The sequence below is a fragment of the Salmo salar genome, chromosome ssa13, assembly GCF_905237065.1.
Source record: "Salmo salar chromosome ssa13, Ssal_v3.1, whole genome shotgun sequence".
NCBI classification, from domain to species: Eukaryota; Metazoa; Chordata; class Actinopteri; order Salmoniformes; family Salmonidae; genus Salmo; species Salmo salar.
The window spans coordinates 83450603-83476924 of NC_059454.1; the positions used below are offsets into that span (position 1 = coordinate 83450603).

The following is a 26322-nucleotide window of genomic DNA, read 5'->3' on the forward strand; positions in this document are numbered from 1 at the left end:
AAGAAGACAACTCAGTTCCAAAAAATCTTTAATCAGCCCATTGATATTGAACAGTAGTATTAGTCAATTGTGTTCTATGATCGTATCAAAGAAAGCAAGATGACAATAATTCTCAGAGCGATGTGCATTCTCCCAGAATAATACTGTGAAGTGTTCACATTGAATTCAAAAGAGCCTTTCATAGTAATGCTTCAAAACGTGTTATGCTGCAAAATCTGGGTTTTGTGTAAATGGGATGAAGCCTATGGGTGAAACTCAGTTTGCTCAATCTGCAATATTTTAAGCAAAACTCTTTAAAATCTGATTGATTCAGGTAGTTTATACATACAATTGTGATATACTTAATTATCTTACTGAATACCTTTATATTCATATAGACAAATAACAATAAAAAACCTGCTGGTCTAAGTTTATTCTGTACAAACAAGCCAAGCCAATGGAATCATATCAGTTGTTTAGAGTAGGTGCCATCTTAAGCTATTCTCTGTTTATAACAAAGCAGAAGTCGCATTCGCAGTACGTGTTTAGCAAAAGAAGACACAGTTAACTGAAAAATAACAAAGGTACTTAAACAGACGACCATAGATCGGAGTACAACACTAATATGATGAAAGCCAATACTTCAAACAAATGTCTTACCAATTTACACTTTTACATTACACTTCGCGTGTGCGCAGACACACGCACGCTCACAAACATTCGCGCACGCAAACAGACACAAACACACGCACACACACACACACACGCACACACGAACGCACACACGTTGTGCATATTCAAATAGAAATATTGTTTGGATAAATGTGATACTTTTACTACAAATTGTAATCAATGTTGTAGTAAAGGTTCAATTCATCACAGTCGCCGTAACATTATTTCTCTAAGCAGAGAATGTTACAGTAACAAGCCATTCTTTAGTCAGTAAGTAAAAAATACCCTTTTAAGTTGTGAGTAACATGAGGAATATGTATAAAATAGCTTCATAACACAGATTTTCTGCTTTTTACAAATGTTCTTTCAGTCAGGGATGAGTCCAGATGTTAATTGTTCCACAAAGAATTGTTGAAAATCAAAGCAGATATCATAGTAAGAAAAAAGCTTCCCGTACAAATCCAACTGTACAAACATTATACTGAGGTCGTACAAGAAAGAAACAAATAAATGTTACCCTCAAAAGACAAGAATGGGAAATAAAAAGCTTTTTTCCCATGTTTTAACCAGCTCACAAAGGCTTTGAAAATGATTATAAGAAAATGACACTGCTTATAGACCTCCTTCTGTGAGGAAGAGGAGGCAGTAGTATATTGGCGGCAATTCTGCACCCTTCGAGCAGAAAAAGCTTTGCATGGCTCTTGCAGCATGAACATAAATTCAAACTTATCTTACCCACGCATCCCATCCCAACTACTGTTTTGTATTCATTCCTAAACTACTGTACAGCACAGCACGCACCTCAACTCACCTCTACAATCTCTGTCCCCTGTGGTCTGTATGTCATCTGTCCCAGGCTGGGTCTATACCCGGGTGGTGGAGTGGGAGTGGGGCAGGCCTGTGGAGTTGTACCCAGCTGGGAAGGTGCTGTAGGGGTGCATATTGGGAAGGCCCATCAAGGAGTTGGGGATCATGGTGATATTGTTGGGTGTCATCAGGGGGATGTCATCTGGTGAGCGGCGCAGGGTCATGGTGTAGTCCATGTTGGTGGAGAGGTGCAGGGGGTCGTGAAGGTCATGGAGGTCATGGAGGTCATGGAGATCATGGAGGTCATGCAGGGTGTCACACTGGTTCATCTGGCTGCTCTGGGTCATCTGATGGGACAGGCTCTCGTCGATGGTGGTGGTGGTGTGGCTCACTTCGTTGCCATTGCTTTGTCGCTGGGGGCTGGCTTGATGGGGGCTGCCGTGGCCATCCTGCCGGCTGCGCTTGTCCTTACGGTAGTAGAGCGCGGCGAAGGCCAGCACATTGAGGAACAGTAGTGAGGCGCCCACAGCGATGGTGACACTCAGCTCAGTGGAGTAATCTCTCGGGTTAGCCACGATCAGAGGACCCGTTTCCTCCCCATCCCCATTACTGCTGTGGGCCGTGGAGACAGGCGGACGCTTGGTGGTGCCAGTCCTCTTACCGTTGGAGTTGGTGGTGTCCTGGGGAGGGACCTTGGTGGTGGTGGAGGTGTATTGGAACATGTCATGGAGGTTATACAGGTGGGGCACCAGGTGCTTCCAGAAAGCGACCTTGGTGGCGCGGTAGTGGTCACGGATGCGAGGCTTCAGGCCAATGTGAAGGTACAGCTGGTCATGGGGGTTGTACTTGGACCAGGCCACCTCCTCAAAGCGGTTGGCCTTGGTGTGGATGAACTTGGTGTCCTGGGGAACTGGCTTGTTGGGATCCCTGCAAATAAACAGTGAAGACAGGGATCAGAGATTAACTACCCATATAGAAGACATTAAGCTTTCATTTGTTTCATTATGGGGGATGTCAACAGGCAAGTTGCGAGCTGTGAGACTGGTTGATGTAATGTCACAGTCTCTCCTCAAGGGCTCAGCATTCCCTACATCAGTGTTCCCAACTTCAGTCCTCGAGTGCCCCAAACAGCACAAATCATTGTTGTAGACCCGGACAAACTCACCTGATTCAACTCAATGAGGGCTTGATGGTTAGTTGGCAAGTTGAATCAGGTGTGCTTGTCTGGGGCTACAACAAAAATGTGTACCGCTGAGGGTACTCGAGGACTGGATTTGGGAAACACTGCCCTACATTTTTCATTGAAGCACATTCAAAACCCTACTTCTACTGAGAATCATCTACAATTCTACAGTACCTTCAGAAAGCATTCATACTCCTTGACCTATTCCTCATTTTGATGTGTTACAGCCTGAATTCCTCACCCATCTACACACAATACCCCATAATGACAAAGTGAAAACATGTTTTTAGAAATGTTTGCAAATATCTAATTTACATAAGTATTCACACCCCTGAGTCAATACTTTGTAGAAGCACCTTTGGCAGCGACTACAGCTGTGTGTCTTTCTGGATAAGTCTCTAAGAGCTTCCCACACCTGGATTGTGCAACATTTGTCCATTATTCTTAAAACAATTATTCAAGCTCTGTCAAATAGTTTGTTGATCATTGCTAGACAACCATTTTCAGGTCTTGCCATTGATTTTCATGTAGATTTAAGTTAAAACTGTAACTCGCCCACTCAGGAACATTCACTGTCTTCTTGGTGAGCAACTCCAATGTAGATTAGGCCTTGTGTTTTAGGTTATTGTCCTGCTGAAAAGTGAATTCATCTCCCAGTGTCTGGTAGATAGCAGACTGAACCAGGTTTTCCTCTAGGATTTTGCCTGTGTTTAGCTCCATTCCGTTTCTTTTTTATCCTGAAAATCTCCCCAGTCCTTAATGATTACAAGCATACCCATAACATGATGCAGCCACCACTATGCTTGAAAATAAGTAATGTGTTGTATTCGATTTGCCTCAAACATAACATTTTCTAGTATTATTTTAGTGCCTTGTTGCAAACAGGATGCATGTTTTGGAATATTTGTATTATGTACTGGCTTCCTTTTTTCACTCTGTCAATTAGGTTAGTATTGTTGAGTAACAACGATGTTGTTCATCCATCCTCAGTTTTCTCCTGTCACAGCCATTCAACTCTGTAACTGTTTTAAAGTCACCATTGGCCTCATGGTGAAATCCCTGAGCGGTTTCCTTCCTTTCCGGCAATTGAGTTTGGAAGGACGCATGTGTCTTTGTAGTGACCGGGTGTATTGTTACACCATCCAAAGTGTAATTAATAACTTCACCATGCTCAAAGTACAGAGATGAGGTAGTCATTCAAAAATCATATTAAACACTATTATTGCACAAAGAGTGAGTCCATGCAACTTGTTAAGCAAATGTTTACTCCTGTACTTATTTAGGCTTGACATAACAAAGGGATTGAATACTTATTGATTCGATATTTCATTTGGAAAAATAAAAATAATCAGAATTCCACTTTGACATCCTGGGGTATTATGTGTAGGCCACGGACAAAAAAATCTAAATGTAATCATTTTTTAATTCAGGCTGTAACACAACAAAATGTGGAATAAGTCAAGGGGTGCGAATACTTTCTGAAGGCTCTGTACATGTGAAGTGTGTCTATACTGTATATCTATAAATATTGGTTCTTCTGCACAGGCTTCAATGCGCATCTAAATATGATTAGGAAAACATTTTGGGAAAATACAGGGACACAAATGGGAAAGAATGACCCCATTATTTTACTATACAATCAAGGCTGACCAGATCTCAGTGTAATGTACTCACCCACTCTTAGCGAAGTTTGTCCAGTAGGTCATGACCACAGCGCTGAGCATGATGTCATTCCTGGAGAAGTTGCACGGGAACAGGTCAGTGGCTCCCACCATGGGGATGCCAAACACATAGGGCACCTCGTCCCCGTGGGCCGAGTCCGACCACACAGGCTTCATCAGGCTCTGGCAGTGGTGGTAGAAGGCGTAGAAGTATGTGGGCGAGCCGTAGCGGGCGTGCAGGTCAGCCGTCACCACCGAGGGCTCCACCCACTGGTGGTCAGTGAACAGGGCGACTAATGTCTTCCTCCTGGTCTCCGGGTTGTCCCTGTCAGCCCAGTCCGTGTACATGAACTTGATGGTCTCCCTCAGGGTGTCCTTCCCCTCCGGGTAGCCATACAGGCTGTCCACAAAGTCCGACACAGCAAAGTCAAAGTCGCTGCCAGATACGCCGTCCTCCAGGTCCACAACAGTCTCCACAAAGCGCAGCCCTTCCCCCTGGTTGACGCCCAGCATGATGTCATAGTTGAGGAACTCGCCCTGCTCCATCAGGATCTCGGGATCATCGGGGATGACGTCACCATCGATGACGGGGCCGAAGGCTACGTGGTAGCGGGCTGGCTGGATGTCCTGCTCCACCAGCTCTCTGGCACTCTTCTTCTGCAGGCAGGACACCATGTCCAGGGTGTCCAGCACGTTGCAGCCCACCCTCTCGGCCAGCATGCGGGTGTACTTGACAGGCTGGTAGTTAACGGCCCAGCTGGACAGGGCTGAGCCACTCTGGATGATGGCTCTGTGGAACAGGCCTGAGGAGATCACAGCACGGACAGACACAAACATAGATCAGAGGAGGGCTGTTTGGTCAACAACCATCTGAGAAAGTACATTTTTAGGCCTACCCGGAAAACATATTGGTAGCTTCATAGGATCTCTATCTAGGTTCTGATGATGAGAGGTCAGTTTTGACCAGACTTTTGATGATAATTTGTGTTCACCGCACAATTTCATCTGAGATCGTGATAGACAAACCTCATCAACATCGCTTTTTCAATCTGTGTATCTGCAGTCTCAGTTAACTTTAATTTTCCTTTAACGAAAGATAAATCACTAAATAATATCGAGGGAAAGGATGGAACTCTAAAAATGATATTAATTCTAATTGAGAGTATATAATTCACAATTAAAAATAAAGCTTAGTAAGTGGTGCATATGCAAGGTCTCAAAACATTGGCCACATTAAAAAGGGATTTGAATTAATTAAACTCTCACTCAACACAAAGGCATCATATTTGTGGCACTCATCTGTGAGAGCACTGATTTTGGGAATGAGTCAGTGACTCCACTGTGAATACACACAGTAGCCTTGTTGAAAACATCACTGACTGTTAAATGAACCTTTAAGATTACATTTTAAGAAATACTATTAATTCAACCTAACTTTGTGCAGGAATTGGTCCAGTGATCTTGATGTGGAATAGCTCTCTCTCTCTCTCTGCTGACACTCACAGCTCTCTCACTCTCTCTGCTGACAGTCACAGCATGTCCATCAGAACCAAGTGTAATGGAGGTCCGTGGACAGCCAGGCAAACCAAATAATAAACATTGACAGAAACCATGCTCCAAAATCAATACCACATCAGGGGGTGTGTGAGCAGGTGTGTATGCGATAACAGGCAGCCCTCATGCAGGGAACTAAAAACACCAGAGTAGCACACACAAAGTCAGTCATCGCATCGTGTCTCAATAGCTGCGTCCTCAGGGACACTCTTTAACCAAAGACTACTTGGCTATGCAGGGCCACCACTTTATTTGAAGGACGTGTACAGTAATTTTGAAATTTGATTGTGCATCAGAAGTTTCTCTCTATTTATCCATTAGCCCATGTCAAAAAATCTTTCAGATTGGTAAATTAGTCTAGCCAACTACCTTGTATGAATCATGATCGAATTACCGACTGTGAACGCAGGGAACGTGCCCAGTGGCGCTGACCTCCAGGGGGATATTGTTAGGCACTCAGAAATCATATTAACAAGTCATTGCAAAATGTGTATAATTCAGACCTGGGATACCTGTAGTTTAAACATAGTTTGTGGAAATGACTACTTTTTAAAGCTATTTAAATACAGATCTCAGAAAGTAACTACTTATTAAAACAATTTGAATACAGATCTGAGAAAACAAGTACTTAAAAAAATATTTGAATACAGATCTCAGTAAGGGACTACTTTTCTGAAACTATTGGATTGGCTGCCTTCAACTAATGGCAGGACTGTATCGGAACTGCATGTTGAAGATAGAATGAATTGTCACAACTTCCACCGAAGTTGTTTCCTCTCCTTGTTCGGGCGGCTTTCGGCGGTCGGCGTCACCGGTCTTCTAGCCAGCGTCGAGCCACTTTTCATTTTCCATTTGTTTTGTCTTGTTTTCCTACACACCTGGTTTCCATTTCCCTCATTATTTGTTGTGTATTTAACCCTCTGTTCCCCCCATGTCTTTGTGTGGAATTGTTTGTTGTAAGTGCTTGTGCACATGTTTACTGGTGCACGTCGGGTTTTTGTACCCATTGTTCTGTTGTATTTTTATGCCGTTGGTTTTTGGATTAAACTGCTCCGGCTACTACCTAGTTCTGCTCTCCTGCGTCTGACTTCCCTGCCACCAGTTACGCACCCCTTTACATGAATAGAGCACACACAATCTCCTATACTATTCCAATCTATCAGGCAGTCATATTTGATCTATACAATACATTTATATCTGAACATTTTGTAAATGTCCATTCTCCTGAATGTCAATTGCCCCAGGTGTACATAATCAAGTCAAACCAATTAACCAATTACATTTTGTAAGTATAAGATAAGTATAAATAAGTTGTGACACTCAACTATTGTATGGCTCTTTCAACATGCCACTGAAAAGGTCGAAAGCTGCAATTAATTTTATGATACATGAAAATACTGCAGAGTAATTACAAGCCATTTGCAAACACTACAAACATCAATTTGGATACTTACAAAAAACTACTTGGAACCTCTGTCCATCTGAGGGTAAGTGTTCTTCTTTCAAACACACACTATACCGTCTGTAAAGGGATAGTTTTTTGATTTTCCACCTACCTTAGCTGTAGTTGATTTCCTTTCGACACTTAATAGCCATATTTTGTTACTATTAGCATTCTCAGTAACACTTAACATTAAACTGTTCTTGTGTCTGTGGAATAAAACTGTAATTACTTTTAACTACTGTACACAAGAGGAATAGTGACTGTTTCTTATTCCACTTATGTAATAACTCCATTAATATTAAATTATAAAGCCATTTCCAAAGTCCTATGTAACAACAATGTTTCTATTGTAATAATCAAAGTTACTACACATGTATAACAACTTGATGTCAAGTGTTAGTATTACCTTGTCTCATTATGAAAAATATATTTGTTAGTCATTCTGAAGCAGTAAAAGTGGTCTACTCTAATGTTGAGGTGATTCCACGTCCCTCATGTATTTCATTCAGGGCTATAGGTTATATTGAGGTTCATATCTAAGAGCTCTCCAAACCATGTACTTAAGATCATATATTTAGATTAACTGAACTGTAGTAATTTTTTTGTTCTTTATCAAATATTTGACTGCCATCAAATATTATAATTTTTTTTAAACTTGCATATTTTCAAATACCTCAAATATTAGGTTTTTATGAGAGATATTCAAAATACTTTCAAATATGATTTGTTTTTCTGAGACCTGTATTTGAATATTAATGCTGAGCGATTAACCGAAATTAGGGTTATTTTTCAGTTTTTAAACAACTAATTTATCTGGCAATTACAGTGAGGGAAAAAAGTATTTGATCCCCTGCTGATTTTGTACGTTTGCCCACTGACAAAGAAATGATCAGTCTATAATTTTAATGGTAGGTTTATTTGAACAGTGAGAGACAGAATAACAACAACAAAAATCCAGAGAAACGCATGTCAAAAATGTTATAAATTGATTTGCATTTTAATGAGGGAAATAAGTATTTGACCACCTCTCAGTCAGAAAGATTTTTGGCTCCCAGGTGTCTTTTATACAGGTAACGAGCTGAGATTAGGAGCACACTCTTAAAGGGAGTGCTCCTAATCTCAGATTGTTACCTGTATAAAAGACACCTGTCCACAGAAGCAATCAATCAGATTCCAAACTCTCCACCATGGCCAAGACCAAAGAGCTCTCCAAGGATCTCAGGGACAAGATTGTAGACCTACACAAGGCTGGAATGGGCTACATGACCATCGCCAAGCAGCTTGGTGAGAAGGTGACAACAGTTGGTGCGATTATTCGCAAATGGAAGAAACACAAAATAACTGTCAATCTCCCTCGGCCTGGGGCTCCATGCAAGATCTCACCTCGTGGAGTTGCAATGATCATGAGAACGGTGAGGAATCAGCCCAGAACTACACGGGAGGATCTTGTCAATGATCTCAAGGCAGCTGGGACCATAGTCACCAAGAAAACTATTGGTAACACACTACGCCGTGAAGGACTGAAATCCTGCAGCGCCCGCAAGGTCCCCCTGCTCAAGAAAGCACATATACATGCCCGTCTGAAGTTTGCCAATGAACATCTGAATGATTCAGAGGACAACTGGGTGGAAGTGTTGTGGTCAGATGAGACCAAAATGGAGCTCTTTGGCATCAACTCAACTCGCCGTGTTTGGAGGAGGAGGAATGCTGCCTATGACCCCAAGAACACCATCCCCACCGTCAAACATGGAGGTGGAAACATTATGCTTTGGGGTTGTTTTTCTGCTAAGGAGACAGGACAACTTCACCGCATCAAAGGGACGATGGACGGGGCCATGTACCGTCAAATCTTGGGTGAGAACCTCCTTCCCTCAGCCAGGGCATTGAAAATGGGTCGTGGATGGGTATTCCAGCATGACAATGACCCAAAACACACGGCCAAGGCAACAAAGGAGTGGCTCAAGAAGAAGCACATTAAGGTCCTGGAGTGGCCTAGCCAGTCTCCAGACCTTAATCCCATAGAAAATCTGTGGAGGGAGCTGAAGGTTCGAGTTGCCAAACGTCAGAAACCTTAATGACTTGGAGAAGATCTGCAAAGAGGAGTGGGACAAAATCCCTCCTGAGATGTGTGCAAACGTGGTGGCCAACTACAAGAAACATCTGACCTCTGTGATTGCCAACAAGGGTTTTACCACCAAGTACTAAGTCATGTTTTGCAGAGGGGTCAAATACTTACTTCCCTCATTAAAATGCAAATCAATTTATAACATTTTTGACATGCCTTTTTCTGTATTTTTCTGTTGTTATTCTATCTCTCACTGTTCAAATAAACCTACCATTAAAATTATAGACTGATCATTTCTTTGTCAGTGGGCAAACGTACAAAATCAGCAGGGGATCAAATACTTTTTTCCCTCACTGTATTTGAATTCCATTTCGTTCTGTTTTTTTCTGAGCTCAATATGCAGTTTCTATATGGATAAATCAGATCAAGCCTGAACTGTGCAATGTAGTAGGGAGTTGTAGTTTCCAACAGGCCAATATTCTACACAGTTTAGCGCAGAAAACGTGGTAATTAACTACAATGACCATAATCGATTGCACGCCCGCTTAAACTTGTCCGGTCTGTGCGGAGCAAGACATGGAGACTGAGAGAAGAGAGAAGGCCAATCGAGAGGGATAGAAAGCAGTTGCTTCGCAAGCCTGAAAATACATGATCTAAGTGATTGACAGTTGGTTTTCAGGGTCATAAAAGTATGACTTATTTACTTTGAAGAACTACTAAAATAGTGATTTTGTCAGACAGCGTAGGCAGCAGCATTTTGAATGAAATAATAAAGTCATGGGGCCTCCCGAGTGGCGCAGCGGTCTAAGGTGTCACTACAGACCCGGGTTCGATCCCAGGCTGTGTCACAACCGACCGGGAGTACCATAGGGCGGCGCACAATTGGCCCAGCGTCGCCCAGGTTAGGGTAGGGCTTGTCCAGGGGGGCTTTACTTGGCTCATCACACTCTAGCAACTCCTTGTGGAAGGCCGGGCGCCTGCAGGTTGACTTCGGTTGTCAGTTGGATGGTGTTTCCTCCGACACATTGGTGCGGCTGGCTTCCGGGTTAAGCGGACGGGTGTTAAGAAGCGCGGATTGTCTGGTCATGTTTTGGAGGACGCATGACTCAACCTTCGCCTCTCCCGAGCCCGTTTGGGAGTTGCAGCGATAAGACAATTGGATATCATGAAATTTGGGAGAAAAAGGAGGTAAAACGTATTTATTTTATTATAATAATAAAGTCATAAAATGTTTATTAAAGTAAAGTAATGTGAATAAATGGTTAATAAGTGATAAGTAGAAATGGGCATTCACTACTGTTTTTTAATTTATTTTTATTTAACCTTTTATATAACTAGGCAAGTCAGTTAAGAACAAAGTCTTATTTACAATGACGGCCTACCTCGGCCAAACACTAACCCGGACAAAGCTGGGCCAATTGTATGCTGCCCAATGGGACTCCCAATCACGGCCGGTTGTGATACAGCTTGGAATCTAAACAGGGTCTGTAGTGACACTCCTAGCACTGAGATGCAGTGCCTTAGACCGCTGCGCCACTCGGGAGCCCAAACGGGACTTTCAATGTTTTTATTCTGTGTTGTTACAGCATTCAACCCACATAATGCATACTGTCAGATAAAGACAGTATATTCAGAGGGCCATAGATTACAGTCAGTGCAAGGACCTGAGCATTGAGCTGAAGTGTAGCTTCAAGCTACCAGGACATACATCACATCCACTAACCAAAGCAGACATGTCTGGAAAACAAAGGACAAATCCCACTGCTCTTTAGTCCCTTAAATTATCCACTTTGATTATACTATATGATTCACTTCTATTATTCACTTAACTGACCTTCCTGTTTTTTACTTTGTTATGATCCCATCAAACCAAATTTGGCCTGTAGTGAAACAACCTCATTTTACACAGCCAGGCAGTGGAAAAACATCTGGAAAACATTTCTCCCAGTGAATATATATATATTTTATTATATCGCCAATGGTGATCGTGGTTCTTGATTAATGCTTGAAAAATATATGATATAAAGATTTGCTTAGTCTGTCTGTATACCACAGTATCACGCTGGCTCACACAATCTCAGTGAGAGGGGCCTAAGCCGGCTCTGGTGCCTTTAGAGCTGTGGCCTGATGTAATAAAGGGCTGATTGATTAGAGGAGAAGAGGTGGTGTGTGTGTGTGTGTGTGTGTGTGTGTGTGTGTGTGTGTGTGTGTGTGTGTGTGTGTGTGTGTGTGTGTGTGTGTGTGTGTGTGTGTGTGTGTGTGTGTGTGTGTGCGCGCGCGTGTGTGTTGTGGGTGATGGAAAGGCACAGACGCCACTATCTTTGTTTCAGATTGAGTGACATTCCTCAATTCATTCACAACCCTCCTTCCATTTACTCTCGTGAGGGCAAGAAAGAAATACGAGCAAATCTTTCTGAAACGCTGGGGATAAATTAGTGAGTGTAAAACAGAGTGAGGTTTAAAGATTATTATATTGATTAATAGATGCTGCATGGTATGTGCTCTGTGTACACATGTCTTGATGTATAAAATGTAAATATATAAAGTTAAATTGATAGATAGCTAGATAGTTAGACTCCATCCATACACTACCTTGAATTTATAGGTGGATCTGTTAAAGGGGTTCACTCTTTAAGAGGCAAAGCTTTTAGTCTGATTATATTTAGGAGAGGAGAACAATAGCCATCACTTAACTGTACCACTACCCCACCACCCTAGCCACATATCCAAACAATTCACTTCCTCTGAAGGACTCGATTGGATCCATTTGGAGTTGGGGCGTACCACAAATAGAGTACATTTCGCGTCCCTTTGATATTTTAAGTAGAAATTGTTTACCAATAGTGAATTTCAAAAGCCTGTTAAATTAAATGATGTGCCCTTTATTATAGACCACATGGAAAATTCGGCATTATGACATGAAGGTTTTATCCCGCTTAACCCCAAATGTATTCAAGGTTTCACTATCACTGTAAAGCTCTAGTTATATTCTTGCTTTGACAAAGACATTTCTGAAGATTTGCATTTATTTAATTTATTTATTTAATTTTAAGTCTGTCCCTCATTTTAAAGTCAACCCAGTTACGTGAACTGAACTCGTTTAAATATAAAATCAAATTTTATTAGTCACATGCGCCGAAAACAACAGGTGTAGACCATACAGTGAAATGCTTACTTACAAACCCCTAATCAACAATTCAGTTTAAAAAAATACGGATTAGAATAAGAAATAAAAGTAACAAGTAATTAAAGAGCAGCAGTAAAATAACAACAGCGAGACTATATACAGGGGGGTACCGGTACAGAATCAATGTGCGGGGGCACCGGTTAGTTGAGGTAATATGTACATGTAGGTAGAGTTAGTAAAGTGACTATGCATAGATGATAACAACAGAGAGTAGCAGCGGTGTAAAAGAGGGGGGGGGGGCAATGCAAATAGTCTGGGTAGCCATTTGATTAGGTGTTCAGGAGTCTTATGGCTTGGGGGTAGAAGCTGTTTAGAAGTCTCTTGGACCTAGACTTGGCGCTCCGGTACTGCTTGCCGTGCGGTAGCAGAGAGAACAGTCTATGACTAGGGTGGCTGGAGTCTTTGACAATTTTTAGGGCCTTCCTCTGACACCGTCTGGTATAGAGGTCCTGGATGGAAGGAAGCTTGGCCCCAATGATGTACTGGGCAGTTCGCACTACCCTCTGTAGTGCCTTGTGATTGGACCCCGAGCAGTTGCCATACCAGGGAGTGACGCAACCAGTCAAGATGCTCTCGATTGTGCAGCTGTAGAACCTTTTGAGGATCTGAGGACCCATGCCAGATCTTTTCAGTCTCCTGAGGGGGAATAGATTTTGTTGTGCCCTCTTCACGACTGTCTTGGTGTGCTTGAACCATGTTAGTTTGTTGGTGACATGGACACCAAGGAACTTGAAGCCTTCAACCTGCTCCACTGCAGCCCCGTTGATGAGAATGGGGGCGTGCTCGGTCCTCTTTTTCCTGTAGTCCACAATCATCTCCTTTGTCTTGATCACGTTGAGGCAGAGGTTTTTGTCCTGTCACCACATGGCCAAGTCTCTGACCTCCTCTCTATAGGCTGTCTCATCGTTGTCGGTGATCAGGCCTACCACTGTTGTGTCATCGGCAAACTTAATGATGGTGTTGGAGTCGTGCCTGGCCGTGCAGTCATGAGTGAACAGGGAGTACAGGAGGGGACTGAGCACCCCTGAGGGGCCCCTGTGGTGAGAATCAGCATGGCGGATGTGTTGTTATCTACCCTTACCACCTGAGGCGGCCCATCAGGAAGTCCAGGATCCAGTTGCATAAGGAGGTGTTTAGTCCCAGGGTCCTTAGCATATTGATAAGCTTGGAGGGCACTATTATGTTGAACACTGAGCTGTAGTCAATGAATAGCATTCTCACATAGGTGTTCCTTTTGTCCAGGTGGGAAAGGGCAGTGTGGAGTGCAATAGAGATTGCATCATCTGTGGATCTGTTGGGGCGGTAGGCAAATTGGAGTGGGTCTAGGGTTTCTGGGATAATGGTGTTGATGTGAGCCATGACCAGCCTTTCAAAGCACTCTGTGAGTGATCCGGGTCTGTAGTCATTTAGGCATATTACCTTAGTGTTCTTGGGCACAGGCACTATGGTGGTCTGCTTAAAACATGTTGGTATTACAGACTCGGTCAGGGAGAGGTTAAAAATGTCAGTGTAGACACTTGCAAGTTGGTCAGCGCATGCTCACAGTACACATCCTGGTAATCCGTCTGGCCCTGCGGCCTTGTGAATGTTGACCTGCGGAGAGCATTATCACACAGTCTTCCGGAACAGCTGGTGCTCTTGTGCATGTTTCAGTGTTCTTTGCCTCGAAGCGAGCATAGAAGTAGTTTAGCTCGTGTCCCTGGGCAGCTCTCAGCTGTGGTTCCCTTTGTAGTCTGTAATGGTTTGCAAGCTCTGCCACATCCGACGAGCGTCAGAGCCGGTGTAGTACGATTCGATCTTAGTCCTGTATTGACACTTTGCCTGTTTGATGGTTCGTCGGAGGGCATAGCGGGATTTCTTATAAGCTTCTGGATTAGAGTCCAGCTCCTTGAAAGCGGCAGCTCTAGCCTTTAGCTCAGTGCGGATGTTGCCTGTAATCTATGGCTTCTGGTTGGGGTATGTACGTACGTACGGTCACTGTGGGGACGACGTCATCAATGCACTTATTGATGAAGCCAATGACTGATGTGGTGTACTCCTCAATGCCATCGGAGGAATCCCGGAACATATTCCAGTCTGTGCTAGCAAAACAGTCCTGTAGCTTAGCATCTGCTTCATCTGATCACTTTTTTATTGATCTAGTCACTGGTGCTCCTGCTTTAATTTTTGCTTGTAAGCAGGAATCAGGAGGATAGGATTATGGTCAGATTTGCCAAATGGAGGGCGAGGGAGAACTTTGTATGCGTCTCTGTGTGTGGAGTAAAGGTGGTCCAGATTTCTTTTCCCTCTGGTTGCATATTTAACATGCTGATAGAAATTTTGTAAAACGGATTTAAGTTTCCCTGCATTAAAGTCCCTGGCTACTAGGAGCGCCGCCTCTGGGTGAGCGTTTTCTTGTTTGCTTATGGGGGAATACAGCTCATTCAATGCTGTCTTAGTGCCAGCCTCAGTCTGTGGTGGTATGTAAACAGCTACGAAAAATACAGATGAAAACTCTCTAGGTAGATAGTGTGGTCTACAGCTTATCATGAGATACTCTACCTCAGGCGAGCAATAGCTCGAGACTTCCTTAGATATCGTGTACCAGCTGTTATTTACAAAAATTCATAGTCCGCCGACCCTTGTCTTACAAGACATCGCTGTTAGCGTATAACCAGCGTATAACCAGCCAGCTGTATGTTGATAGTGTCGCCGTTCAGCCACGACTCCGTGAAGCATAAGATATTACAGTTTTGAATGTCCCGTTGGTAGTTTAATCTTCCGCGTAGGTCATCGATATTATTCCCCAAAGATTTCACGTTTGCTAGCAGAATGGAAGGAAGTAGGGGTTTATTTGATCGCCAATGAATTCTCAGAAGGCAGCCCGCCCTCTGGCCCCTTTTTCTCCACGCAAATCAAGGGGATCTGGGCCTGTTCCCAAGAAAGCAGTATATAATTTGAGTCGGGCTCATCAGACTCGTTAAAGGGAAAAAAGGATTCTGCCAGTCCGTGGTGAGTAATCGCAATCCTGATGTCCATTAGTTATTTTCAGTCATAAGAGATGGTAGCGGCAACATTATGTACAAAATAAGTTAAAAAATAAGTTACAAACAATGCAAATATACGAACAAAAAACACAATCAGTTGGGGCCACGTAAAACGTCAGCCTTCTTCTCCGGCACCATTTTGGTGAAACTATTCCTTTTTTAGTTGAGGATAAGGATTGTATATAGCGCATTCGGAAAAGTATTCAGACCCCTTGACTTTTTCCACATTTTGCTACGTTAATGCCTTATTCTAAAATGTATTCAGTAGTTTTTTTTCTCTCTCATCAATCTACACACAATAACCCACAATGACAAAGCAAAAACAGGCTTTGAAATGTTTGCATATTTATAAAATATAATGATAATAAATATCACATTTACATAAATATTCAGACCCTTTACTCAGTACTTTGTTTAAGGCACCTTTGGCAGCGATTACAGCCTTGAGTCTTCTTGGATATGACACTACAAGCTTGGCATACCTGTATTTGGTGAGTTTCTCCCATTCTTCTTTGCAGATCCTCTTTAGCTCAGTCCCTGCCGCTGAGAGTTCAATCTTCGTTTCATCAGACCAGAGAATCTTATTTCTCATGGTCTCAGAGTCCTTTAGGTGCCTTTTGGCAAACTGCAAGCGGGCTATCATGTGCCTTTTACTGAGGAGTGGCTTCCGTCTGGCCACTCTACCATAAAGGCCTTATTAGTGGAGTGCTGCAGAGATGGTTGTCCTTCTGAAAGGTTATCCCATCGCCACAGAGGAACTCTGAAGCTCTGTCAGAGTGACCATCGAGTTCTTGGTCACCTCCCTGACCAAGGCCCTTGTCCCCGATTGCTCGGTTTGGTCAGGTGGTCAGCTCTAGGAAGAGTCTTTGGTGGTTCCAAAGGCCACTGTGTTCTTGGGGACCTTCAATGCTGCAGACATTTTTTGGTACCCTTCTCCAGATCTGTGCCCCGACACAATCCTGTCTCGGAGCTCTATAGACAATTCCGTCAACCTCGTGGCTTGGTTTTTACTCTGACATGCACTGCCAATTGTGGGACCTTTCCAAATCATGTCCAATCAATTGAATTTACCACAGGTGGACTCCAATCAAGTCATAGAAACATCTCAAGGATGATCAATGGAAACAGGATGCACCTGAGCTCAGTTTTGAGTCCCATAGCAAAGGGTCAGAATACTTACATAAATAAGATATTTATATTTTAAATTTTTTATAAATTTTCAAACATATCTAAAATCCTGTTTTCACTTTGTCATTATGGGGTATTGTGTGTAGATTGATGAGGGGAAAATATAATTTAGTACATTTTTTAATAAGACTGTAACGTAACAAAATGTAGAAAAAGGGAAGAGATCTGAATACTTTCCGAACACCCTTTATAATGTAAAGGTAAAACTAAATAATGGCATAATACAGAAATATAATATTTTATTTTTGCATAAAAACATCAAAGTAGAAATAAAAGCAGATAACAGTAGATCTGTTTCAACACAGTGAATAAAGTCACTTCCCTGAAGCAATACTACAGAGCACAACACATTAATGTTAATGCTCCACATAAAGCTATACATTGAGATGAAGTACCAGATAATATAGTACCTAGTATGTGTCTGTGAAAACTGCAGGCTGAGGAATCACGGGGCCTGTGTGTGTTTATCAGGCAATAAAGCTATATAAAGGCATTCCCATTCGGCCTGAAATTCACTGGTGACTATCCCCATCCCATCCCCCCACCCTGTCTATACAGGTTGAGTGTTAGTCTTACCCTCAGAGTGGTGGGACAGTGTGAGCAGGCTAACGCAGGAGGCTCCAATCCCAGATCCAAAGACAGTGATGCGACCAGGGTCTCCTCCAAAATAGCCAACGTTCTTGCTGATCCAACGCAGGGCTTGGATCTGGTCCAGGAGTCCATAATTTCCTTTAGCTGCCTGGTCACCTGTACTGAGGAACCCTGAAGTGTACAGCAGAGGATATTAGTGTTATTTAACTTCTTTCTTGTCACACTTTTATCTGTGATTTACCATACCAGAGCAGGTTAAATACCTAGCTCAGTACATCATTCTCCTCCTCCTCCTCCTCCTCCTCCTCCTCCTCCTCCTCCTCCTCCTTTTCATAAGGATACTCTCACTGCACGGTTCCTTGAGTTGCAACCAGTCTTTTTCTCCAATATGCCTTCTCCACTATGCAGTATCAATCACAGACAGGGGGGCAGGCCCTTTCCGCCCCTCGCACAGAGATACATGAAATGTTACAGCTGTGACATCGCTCCTACAAGAAAGACTCCAGACCTTGGCTGTGATTCCTGCATCCCTTCCTATTTAAATCAGTCTTCCAGGCCTGACAAAAGCGGTCAATTTCTCTGCAGGTTAGTTAAAAAAAGATGAACAGTGTTTTGGAATATTGTAGCTTGTATACACCAAGCAGGCGATTAATAGTCCTAAACATTATCCTCTGACTGAGGATTTCTAATCTTACTCCCTCCTCAACACAATAACATACTGAAAAAGACCTTGCCTTCATAACCTGGGATTATACATTACACACCAGGAGAAAATGACTTACATAGCAAATGATAGAAATGTAACAAATTAATTTAAGTTTGAATAACTGGCATAAGCGTACATATTAATTGGATCTCTGTGTGGAGATCAACATTATGAGTAGAAGAAAATGTATCTTCTAGACTGAAAAGAAATTCCACAGACACCATTCAGAGATAGTAAGAGAATCCCATCACCTAGTACTCCGACCCTGTAGTTGAGAGTGATGACGATGACATTCCCATAGCTGGCCAGCACACTCCCATCGATCATATTCCCTGTCCCCTCCATGTAGGATCCTCCATGGATGTAGACCATCACAGGCCTAGCCTCAGTGTTCCGAATGTCTGCAGAGAGAATCAGCCATTTACTATTTGTACTGTAAAGGTTTACAGGCAAGGTAATGCAACATCAGAATACTGTAACCCCTACCAGACGGTAGACTCAGCAACATTTACACCACTAAAGCTGAAGGTAAGCTCAAGGTAATGGTATTGATTTTAGCAGATGTGCTTCGGTGATTAGGGTCTTGGTTGTGACGCACCAATGGAGACAAGAATGCAAAGCAAGGACACTATTCATACAGGCCTAACAGGGATCTATATTATGTCAATATTTTCCCCCCACAAAACTGTGTTTATACTAGAGCCTGAGCCATGTTCTAATATTCTATTATTAGCAATATACCGTTTTCACATCTAGTATCTCTAAAGTGTATCTGGTTAATACTATGTGTTCACTATGTTCAACAGAGCATGCTTCTTCAGACAAGGTGGTCGTTTCTGTGCACCATGCTCCGATCAATTCATTTGTCATAATAGTGGTTAAATTGCAGGACATGATTTTCTCTGCATCTAAAACAACTACTACTAAATATAGTTTTTTCATCAGAATGAGGCATATAAACCCTCCCCACAATATAACTGCCCTCCCCAATGAATTTTTTTTTACAAAGAAATAAATAAATTGTTCACAAAAAGAATAAGGCATATGACCTTAACTGTAAGTTCAGTGTCAATGTGAGAAAGGTGTGAGTTGCCATAAAATAACATAAGACACCCATTTCCTACATCACACTCAATCTCTTGAACAGTACGGTATGTAGTGAATAGTAATAGCTTCATCCTCATACGGTCCTCTCATGAGACCCACAGAGAGGTAGTGGAGGAGACTTTGAGATAAGATGTAGTTGGTTATAGATAGCACAGTCTGTGATCCCTAGAAGACACAGCAAAATGTTCACTTTTCAAAACATGAAGAGGTACTGTATATGTGCATTTATTGCACTCCCATTCCATTTACGGTACTATAAAATAATATCTTTGTTGATTGGTATAGCCACAAAGACATAAGAAATAACCCATGTGAGTCATTGTTCAAATGGAGTAAATTTGGGATCAATGGCAAATTGACCAGCATTTGTCTTCAAGGGGGCTGTTAGAGGACAAAATCAGTATTCAGTGTCCCAAAAAATCCATGACACAAAAAATACTGCAGATATGATATGGATGTCCAAATCAAATCAATTGAGAGTGAAATAGCGAAGACACTGAGAGAATCAAGTGACTTATAATTGACTTGGCATGCCCACTGATAAACTAAGGTTGAACCACTTCTGAGTTGTCAAAGGTAAGATCGAAGACGAAAGTCTAGGAAAATATCAAAAGTCAAAAAGTGTCCAAAAAAAAAAGTCATGCATTAAACTTTGAGCACCAAAAATACCTTCACTGTCACCATGAGAGAAATCCACTCCTTGACTCTTGCTGTGGGCCCCTAGGAATCACATCAAGGAGGAAAAAAACAAAAAAGTACAAGAGAATTCAAAAATAGCATGATTGACCACCAAGGAAGGAAGATAGTGATATCCCAATCTGTGTCTCAGAAAATCTGTCAAAAATGGCATTACTGTAAAAACAAAAGGATGTTTGTTTGCAGTAAACATAGGCTATGCAGAATTTGAGGTAAGATATGATATACTCTCCTTTTCATTGCCATGACTCAATCAGAAAAAAATTGATTTATATATTGTACAAACAGTAACTTTTGACATCAGAATGTTGATTTCTTTCATTAATGGCTATCCAATAATAACAAATCAAAAATGTATAGAAATCAATGTGTTTTTCGAATAAACATGTCATGGGTGGATGTTATTGTGTGGAATGATCTTACTCTGGATTGTTCTTAATTTCTCCCAGCAGAGACACACACACTCTCAGGCATGGATGGACGCACACACCTCTGACCGACATATATCGGTCTCTAATATATCGCTCTCTAATATATCGGGCTCTACTGTGTTTGATTTTCAAATACGATGACGATGTGATCTTGGTTTTGAGCCAACTCTGAAGTCACTTTGCTCCTTTTTACTCCTTTGTTAGCTTACATACCTTCTTCTCTACATACTTTCTTGTTGGGTTTTCTGGCACATTCCTTGGATATTCTTTTGACTGAAAAACGAATGAAAGACTACAAAATAACAGAAGGCTCTGAAAAATTGAAGAAGCATGCAGGCACCCAATTCCCAACCCGGTTTACTTTGCATCACCTCAGGAACTATACAAGGGAGGCAGTGGGATAGGGGGTTAAAGATATACATCGAATTAAATAATAATCATAATGATTTCACAATGTTGCACACAGTCCATTTTCACATGCACTCGGTCTGTATATTGTATGAGCCCTAATACTCTACAAAAGAAATGAAGGAAAGGAAATGTGTTTATCAATCACAATAGTGTTTACTTGAGACTAAGCACCTCCGAATTTGTCAAGTAAATATTGATCTACAGATCCATAGCATAGAAATATATAAATGTATTGCACCTCAGATTGTTCCACGGATAAGGCGTTCACATTGTAAACAACAGGCCTCTAGTGCACAATAATAAACATTTCACCGGCCTAACAAATGTCTGAGTCTGATTTATCATAACTATTGAGCCATTCCCAGTAGTTAGGTTAGGCCATGCTGTAGGCTATATTCTGACTTTAAATTATTAGTTGTCTGACGCAATAATAGGTTTTATATCAGTGTGTGATTTTCCCGTAGAGAACACAATGAACGGAGTCAACAGTGTAACAGGATGAAGAAGAGTTGGTGACATGACTTTGGATGAGAAAACAACTTGGGGTGGCACAAATGAGATGCACAATGACAACTGCTGCATACGCAAAACACGATGATTGCAAGGTGACAGCAAGGGTAATACAGTAAACAACATGGATTGTCCCTTTGGTCCATTTTACCCGTTCCACTCACCATCCTCTGTTGGAATATAGATGTTTAAATACAAACAGTCCTCGTTCTGATCCTGAATGAGGTTGGCCACTGTGTCCAGGTTATAGGTAAACCATATGGGCATCATGATCTCAGGCACTGTGTTGCGGATGTTCTGAGGGCACACGGGCATGAAGTGGGTAGCATTCTTGATCCCTGACCAGGAAGAGGGCTGCTCTGGGGGCATGAAGCGCTTCTCCCCGATGGGAGGGGCAGCGTATGGCACCCCAAGGTACTGGTCAACGGGCTTAAGGACCTCGCCTGGCACCGCGACCCGGAGGCCCCTCAGCTTCCCAAACTGGGTGTTCACAGTCGGGTTGAAGTTCTGGCTGGTCACCACTGTAAATGGCCAGTAGGAACATAACATCCACATTAAAAGACCACGGCGGGTGGCGATGGTTGCGGTTCCTCGCCGATTTGATAGGTGTGCAGGCAACACATGGTGCGTAAACTCTGCCAAACACATGTTCTGGGCAAGTGAGTGCCCTTGCACCACGCCAATGTACACTCGAGTGTCCTCTCAACCCCTATGACCTACTGTATTCCACTTAACCAGGCATCGCTCAACCTGCCCTGGGCTCCAATGGTTACTAAAAACAAATTAACAAAGCCCAGGTATTCACTCATCTCCAGCTCCAATTCTCATTGCTGTTCTGAAACCGAGCTGCAAACAAGAGAGACAAATGGTTAGGTGAGCAAACATCGGTGGGTTGCTTACTGCAATGCCCCTGAGTATACTGACGGGACTATGTTGCCAGATTACTTGAAAACTGGGGCTTCTAAATATATAGAGCGAGAGTTGCTCATCATCCGTATGCTTTCACAGAAGATAGGCTCCCTGTAGACAACCCACACAATCATTTCAAAGCACACTAATCACTTGGGAGAACTCAAGGGACCATTTGAACACACTACTTTGGTGAGTGAGTGGTAGTATTGTCTGTAATCCAGCAGAATGTGAATGTAAATACTGTATATGTAAATATATATCGCAGAGGATATGCTCATTGGCCTCAATTGTCTTCTTTTTTTTAACGATTTCACCTGGGACAAATATTACTCTACAAATAGGCGATATAATTTCCAGCGTCATGTTCTGTATAAACACCCTTTCATGGTTCTAGTGTGGGCTAACATTACCATGGGGAGAAGATTTGAACTATCTGAAAAAACATCTGCATCGATGAAGGCAGAATGTTGTATACTGCAGTGCATCTGGAAATAAGGGATTTAGTAGTATACTGCACATTCACTTTCTCTCATTTAAAAGACAGTAATGAACGGGACAGAAATATCAGAAAAACAACACTGATGTAACCTTTCAGTGGAAGGATGAAAAGCTGTGATGGAAGGAAGTACAGTGCCATATAATCATGTTCTTACCCATGATGCCTGCATGTGTATTGTATAGAGCCACAGCAGAATGGCAACAACAACCCTCCAGTAAAACATCTAAACAGTAGACTAAATCCTAATGAAAACAGTGAAACAACAGTGTTGCAGAGCTACAGGCAATAGAAACAGTGTAACCAGTCTCCTGGGTCATCAGGCTGGGTACTTGCTTGTCGGTATGGATGACTCCAAGAACATGCAAGCACAAGTTTGTTTCCCTAAAATAATTCCTTTAGCATTTATTGATAGACCATGGTAGAGGCACCTGAAAGTAAACCTACTCTTTTCTGGAATGAACAGATAATGATTCTGTCAAAAAACTGAAATATCTCTGAGTCCTCTACCTCTTCAAAAGTGTACAAGCTGGGTTGTGAAAATAGAACAGAAAGGAGTGGTGAATGTAGCTAGGACCATGTGTGGGTGGGGGTAGTTAACATGATAGAAAAATGTCTATCATGTCTCATTATCACCTATATAGGCTGTTTTTATTTGTTTATTTTCAACTTGTGCAATGATTGCAATTTATTGGATGATGTATGGATACAGAAACAGGCTAAAGGTTGACAAAGTAAGCCTCAGCTACTTATACTTTGAGCAGGTTAATCAGGGGGCCAGGCAAAGCTGACGAGGTGTATTCCCTAAACACATAGGATTGCGTTTAGACTAGCAGGGGAGATGGAAGAGACTTCCCGACAAGACATGAATACGAATAGATTACAACCCTCTGTCTCTTATACTTGCAATGCTGTGGGAGCTATCTGATGCCCATGCAGTGTGTGTAGCCTACATTGAAAATAAATAAATAATCCAGAGTTCTCAATATCCTTATATTAAAATCATCACTTCAAAATACTGACAGGCCAGCCCTGTGTCTAAGTCTGCAACTAAATGCTGCAACCTGTCCTACTTTCCTGAGCTGTGTGCAATTTTCAGTCCCAATGAAAAGGCTGTTGATTAAGAAAATACATAGAGAACAACAATGGTCACTTTGAGTGTAGGCCATTAGCCTAATGCTTTCGAATATACTCAAATATGTCAAATACAGACAATTAACCATAAGTTAGAGCACACTCAAAACAGGTGTGTTAACATCATGAATATAGTCTACAAATGTTGCATTTATGGGCCACAGCTGGGCAAAAAAATAATTTATGCATTTAAAGATGCGTTTGAAAAAACAACATTGTTGAGGTCCGTTATTGCGGTGACAGGCCCACAATAATGTAATGATATCAGTGGCCCTATTGGCTAAGCCAGTCATAAGCACAATTACAACCACATCCCCAATGACAACTTGTAGTGAATTACTCTACACGGGGAGTGTAATTGGACACACATGACATGCTTTGACATCTCGCCTATACATTTGTGTTAATGAATCCCAATTGCATTATAGCGATTCCAAGGTAGCAGCCTGTGACCATTGGCAGAATGGTGATGGCTAAAAGGTAACCGGAGTGCGGCGCAAATAAAGCAGTTTATTTCTCGAATCTCTGTAAGGCACGTAAGGTGCTATAGCCAAATCCGGTGCCCTTGCAATTTAATCAGTGTTAATCCTTCCAAATCGTTCAATTAGTCCAACTCGTTTTAGTGTAAAAACTAAAACATGCACGGTTACAGGGTATAAGGATGATAATGTCACAGAACACCTCGTTGAAGGTGAGCTGGTGGCATTGATTCACCAGTAATAGGCAACGATGCGTTAAAATGTCAGAGTGAAAAAGAGACTGAAAACCAGACGTTCACACAAAAGACCAAGCCACAGACAGCCCTGCTCCTCCAAATTCCCAAATAAACACCAAGGATGCGGTTGATGAATAAAACGTTGCAAATGTTGACCCTAATTATCACATGCAAAACATCTAAATATCATCAACATATTATACAATTATGTTTAGATGTGCTGCAATTAAAATACATCATATTATGAAAAGAATACCCATGATCCTGCTATGTGGGATCGTGGTGTGTAGTAAAATCTTGCCAAACCTTCATCTCATGGAAAGGGAATTTTCGACTCACCTGCTCTAACGGAGGCTCCTACTCTTCATCCCCGGTTTGCTCTTCTCCATATCATTTCGTTTTCATGGCACTACATTTCATTATTATTATTTTTTAAATCGCATGCAAATATTTTGCTTTCAATTCACATGTTCTATTTTGTCTTCTTGATTAACATTAATATATTAGCCCTCTTGGTTTGTGCGCGCGCAGCTCGTTCACGACGGCAAGGTCAGGAGCGCCCACTGTCTTCGCGTTTCTAGGCAACCATGGGGATACGCGTGAGCTGACAGACAGGCAGTAAAGAAGTAAAGGGAATGTATCTCTATCATGGTCTAATCAAAATTATGTATATTTCATTGTAATAATTAGGCTATATGGAATCTAACGCATCAGGTAGACTTTCCCCGGGTCCCTTGTGTAATCAATCAAATGTATTTCTAAAGGCCTTTTACATCAGAAGATGTCACAAAATGCTATACAGAAACACAGCCTAAAACCCCAAACAGCAAGCAATGCAGATGTAGAAGCACAGTGGCTAGGAAAAACTGCCTAATGAAAGACACAGAGTGATGCAGACTCAGGTCTCATCTAATTTAAAATTCAAATATAAGGGTCTAAATGTAGGCTGGGTGTGTGATAGCCTAAGCATAGCCAATGCTGTTTAAGGATAGGCCTATAATCTGCATTGTCTTCCTGACAATTCAATGGGAATCATTCGAAAATATTCAGCAAATTCTGCTAAAACCATGTCAACGTTTGAATGGGAAAATGGTGCTGGTAATGAATAAGGAATTTAGCCTTTGATTAGATGTCTTTACTAAAACATTAAAATGTGAATGGTCTAATATAGTAAATGGTTTATAGTTGTAAAAGAAGTTCCAATTATAAAGAGGCGCTCAGCATCACCCACCCAAACACATGCAGTATCTGGTGCTGATGCTGCGTTGGACAGCGCTCCCTTGTGGTAAGTTTAAATATCACAGCCATCGTGGGCAACTTCAGTGGGAAACGATGTTTTAAAGTAACTGTCCAGTGAAAATCTCACTTTAAAAAACTCATAATCTGTTAACGCGTACCCAAATAATGTTGTTGATTGGTCCTATACTTATATTTGTGACCAAAGTACAAATTAGAGAAAGAAATGCTTCCAAAGCCCCACATCAAACCGTTTAAAAAATAATTGCTATTTCCTCATAGAGGATGACTTCATGTTTTTTACTGAGACTTTTAATTGGCTCACTGTCTGAGCAGGCCAATCAGCTCTTTACTTGTCATTCATATTTTTATTGACCGGTATACGCCTTCACCATTTTGTTGTTAAAGTACCCCATAATGATAGAGGACTCATCTTGTATCTGTGCCATTATAGCGTCTGTGACAGCACGGGCAGCGCCAATGAGGCTCTCTCTATTTTGAAGTGGTCAATTTTCTTCTTCACGATTGGCTAATCCCTCCTGATGATCCGGTTGGACATGACTCCAACAGGGTCACTAAGAGCTGGATCAGCCAATGAAGTTGTAAGTCCC

General features: G+C 42.0%; 1 protein-coding gene across 3 annotated transcripts; it reads right to left on the bottom strand.

Annotated features, from left to right (window-relative positions):
- Nucleotides 1–11: 11 nt before the first annotated feature.
- On the bottom strand, nt 12–25041 carry LOC106567851 (neuroligin-3). 3 transcript variants are annotated; one of them, XM_014137662.2, is made up of 7 exons: nt 24815–25041; nt 21383–22064; nt 19840–19890; nt 18315–18464; nt 17343–17528; nt 4316–5105; nt 12–2385 (listed from the first exon to the last, which is right to left on the bottom strand). In XM_014137662.2, the coding sequence occupies exons 2-7, from the start codon at nt 21864–21866 to the stop codon at nt 1515–1517; spliced, it is 2532 nt and encodes an 843-aa protein (XP_013993137.1). In that variant the 5' UTR covers nt 21867–22064; nt 24815–25041; the 3' UTR covers nt 12–1514. The 3 variants fall into 3 exon arrangements, with proteins under 3 accessions (XP_013993137.1, XP_013993139.1, XP_013993140.1); XM_014137664.2 differs by lacking the exon at nt 19840–19890; XM_014137665.2 differs by lacking the exons at nt 19840–19890; nt 21383–22064 and having other exon boundaries at nt 24815–25031.
- Between the last annotated feature and the right edge of the window lie 1281 nt (nt 25042–26322).

Excerpts from the sequence above, each read along its gene's own strand:
- LOC106567851 (XM_014137662.2), bottom strand. The coding sequence starts at position 21,866 with ATGTGTTTGGCAGAGTTTACGCACCATGTGTTGCCTGCACACCTATCA. Across the intron at positions 19,891-21,382 it reads CTATATTCCAACAGAGGATG|GGGCCCACAGCAAGAGTCAA; the intron begins GTGAGTGGAACG and ends TGTGATTCCTAG. Across the intron at positions 5,106-17,342 it reads ACTGTCCCACCACTCTGAGG|GCCTGTTCCACAGAGCCATC; the intron begins GTAAGACTAACA and ends TGATCTCCTCAG.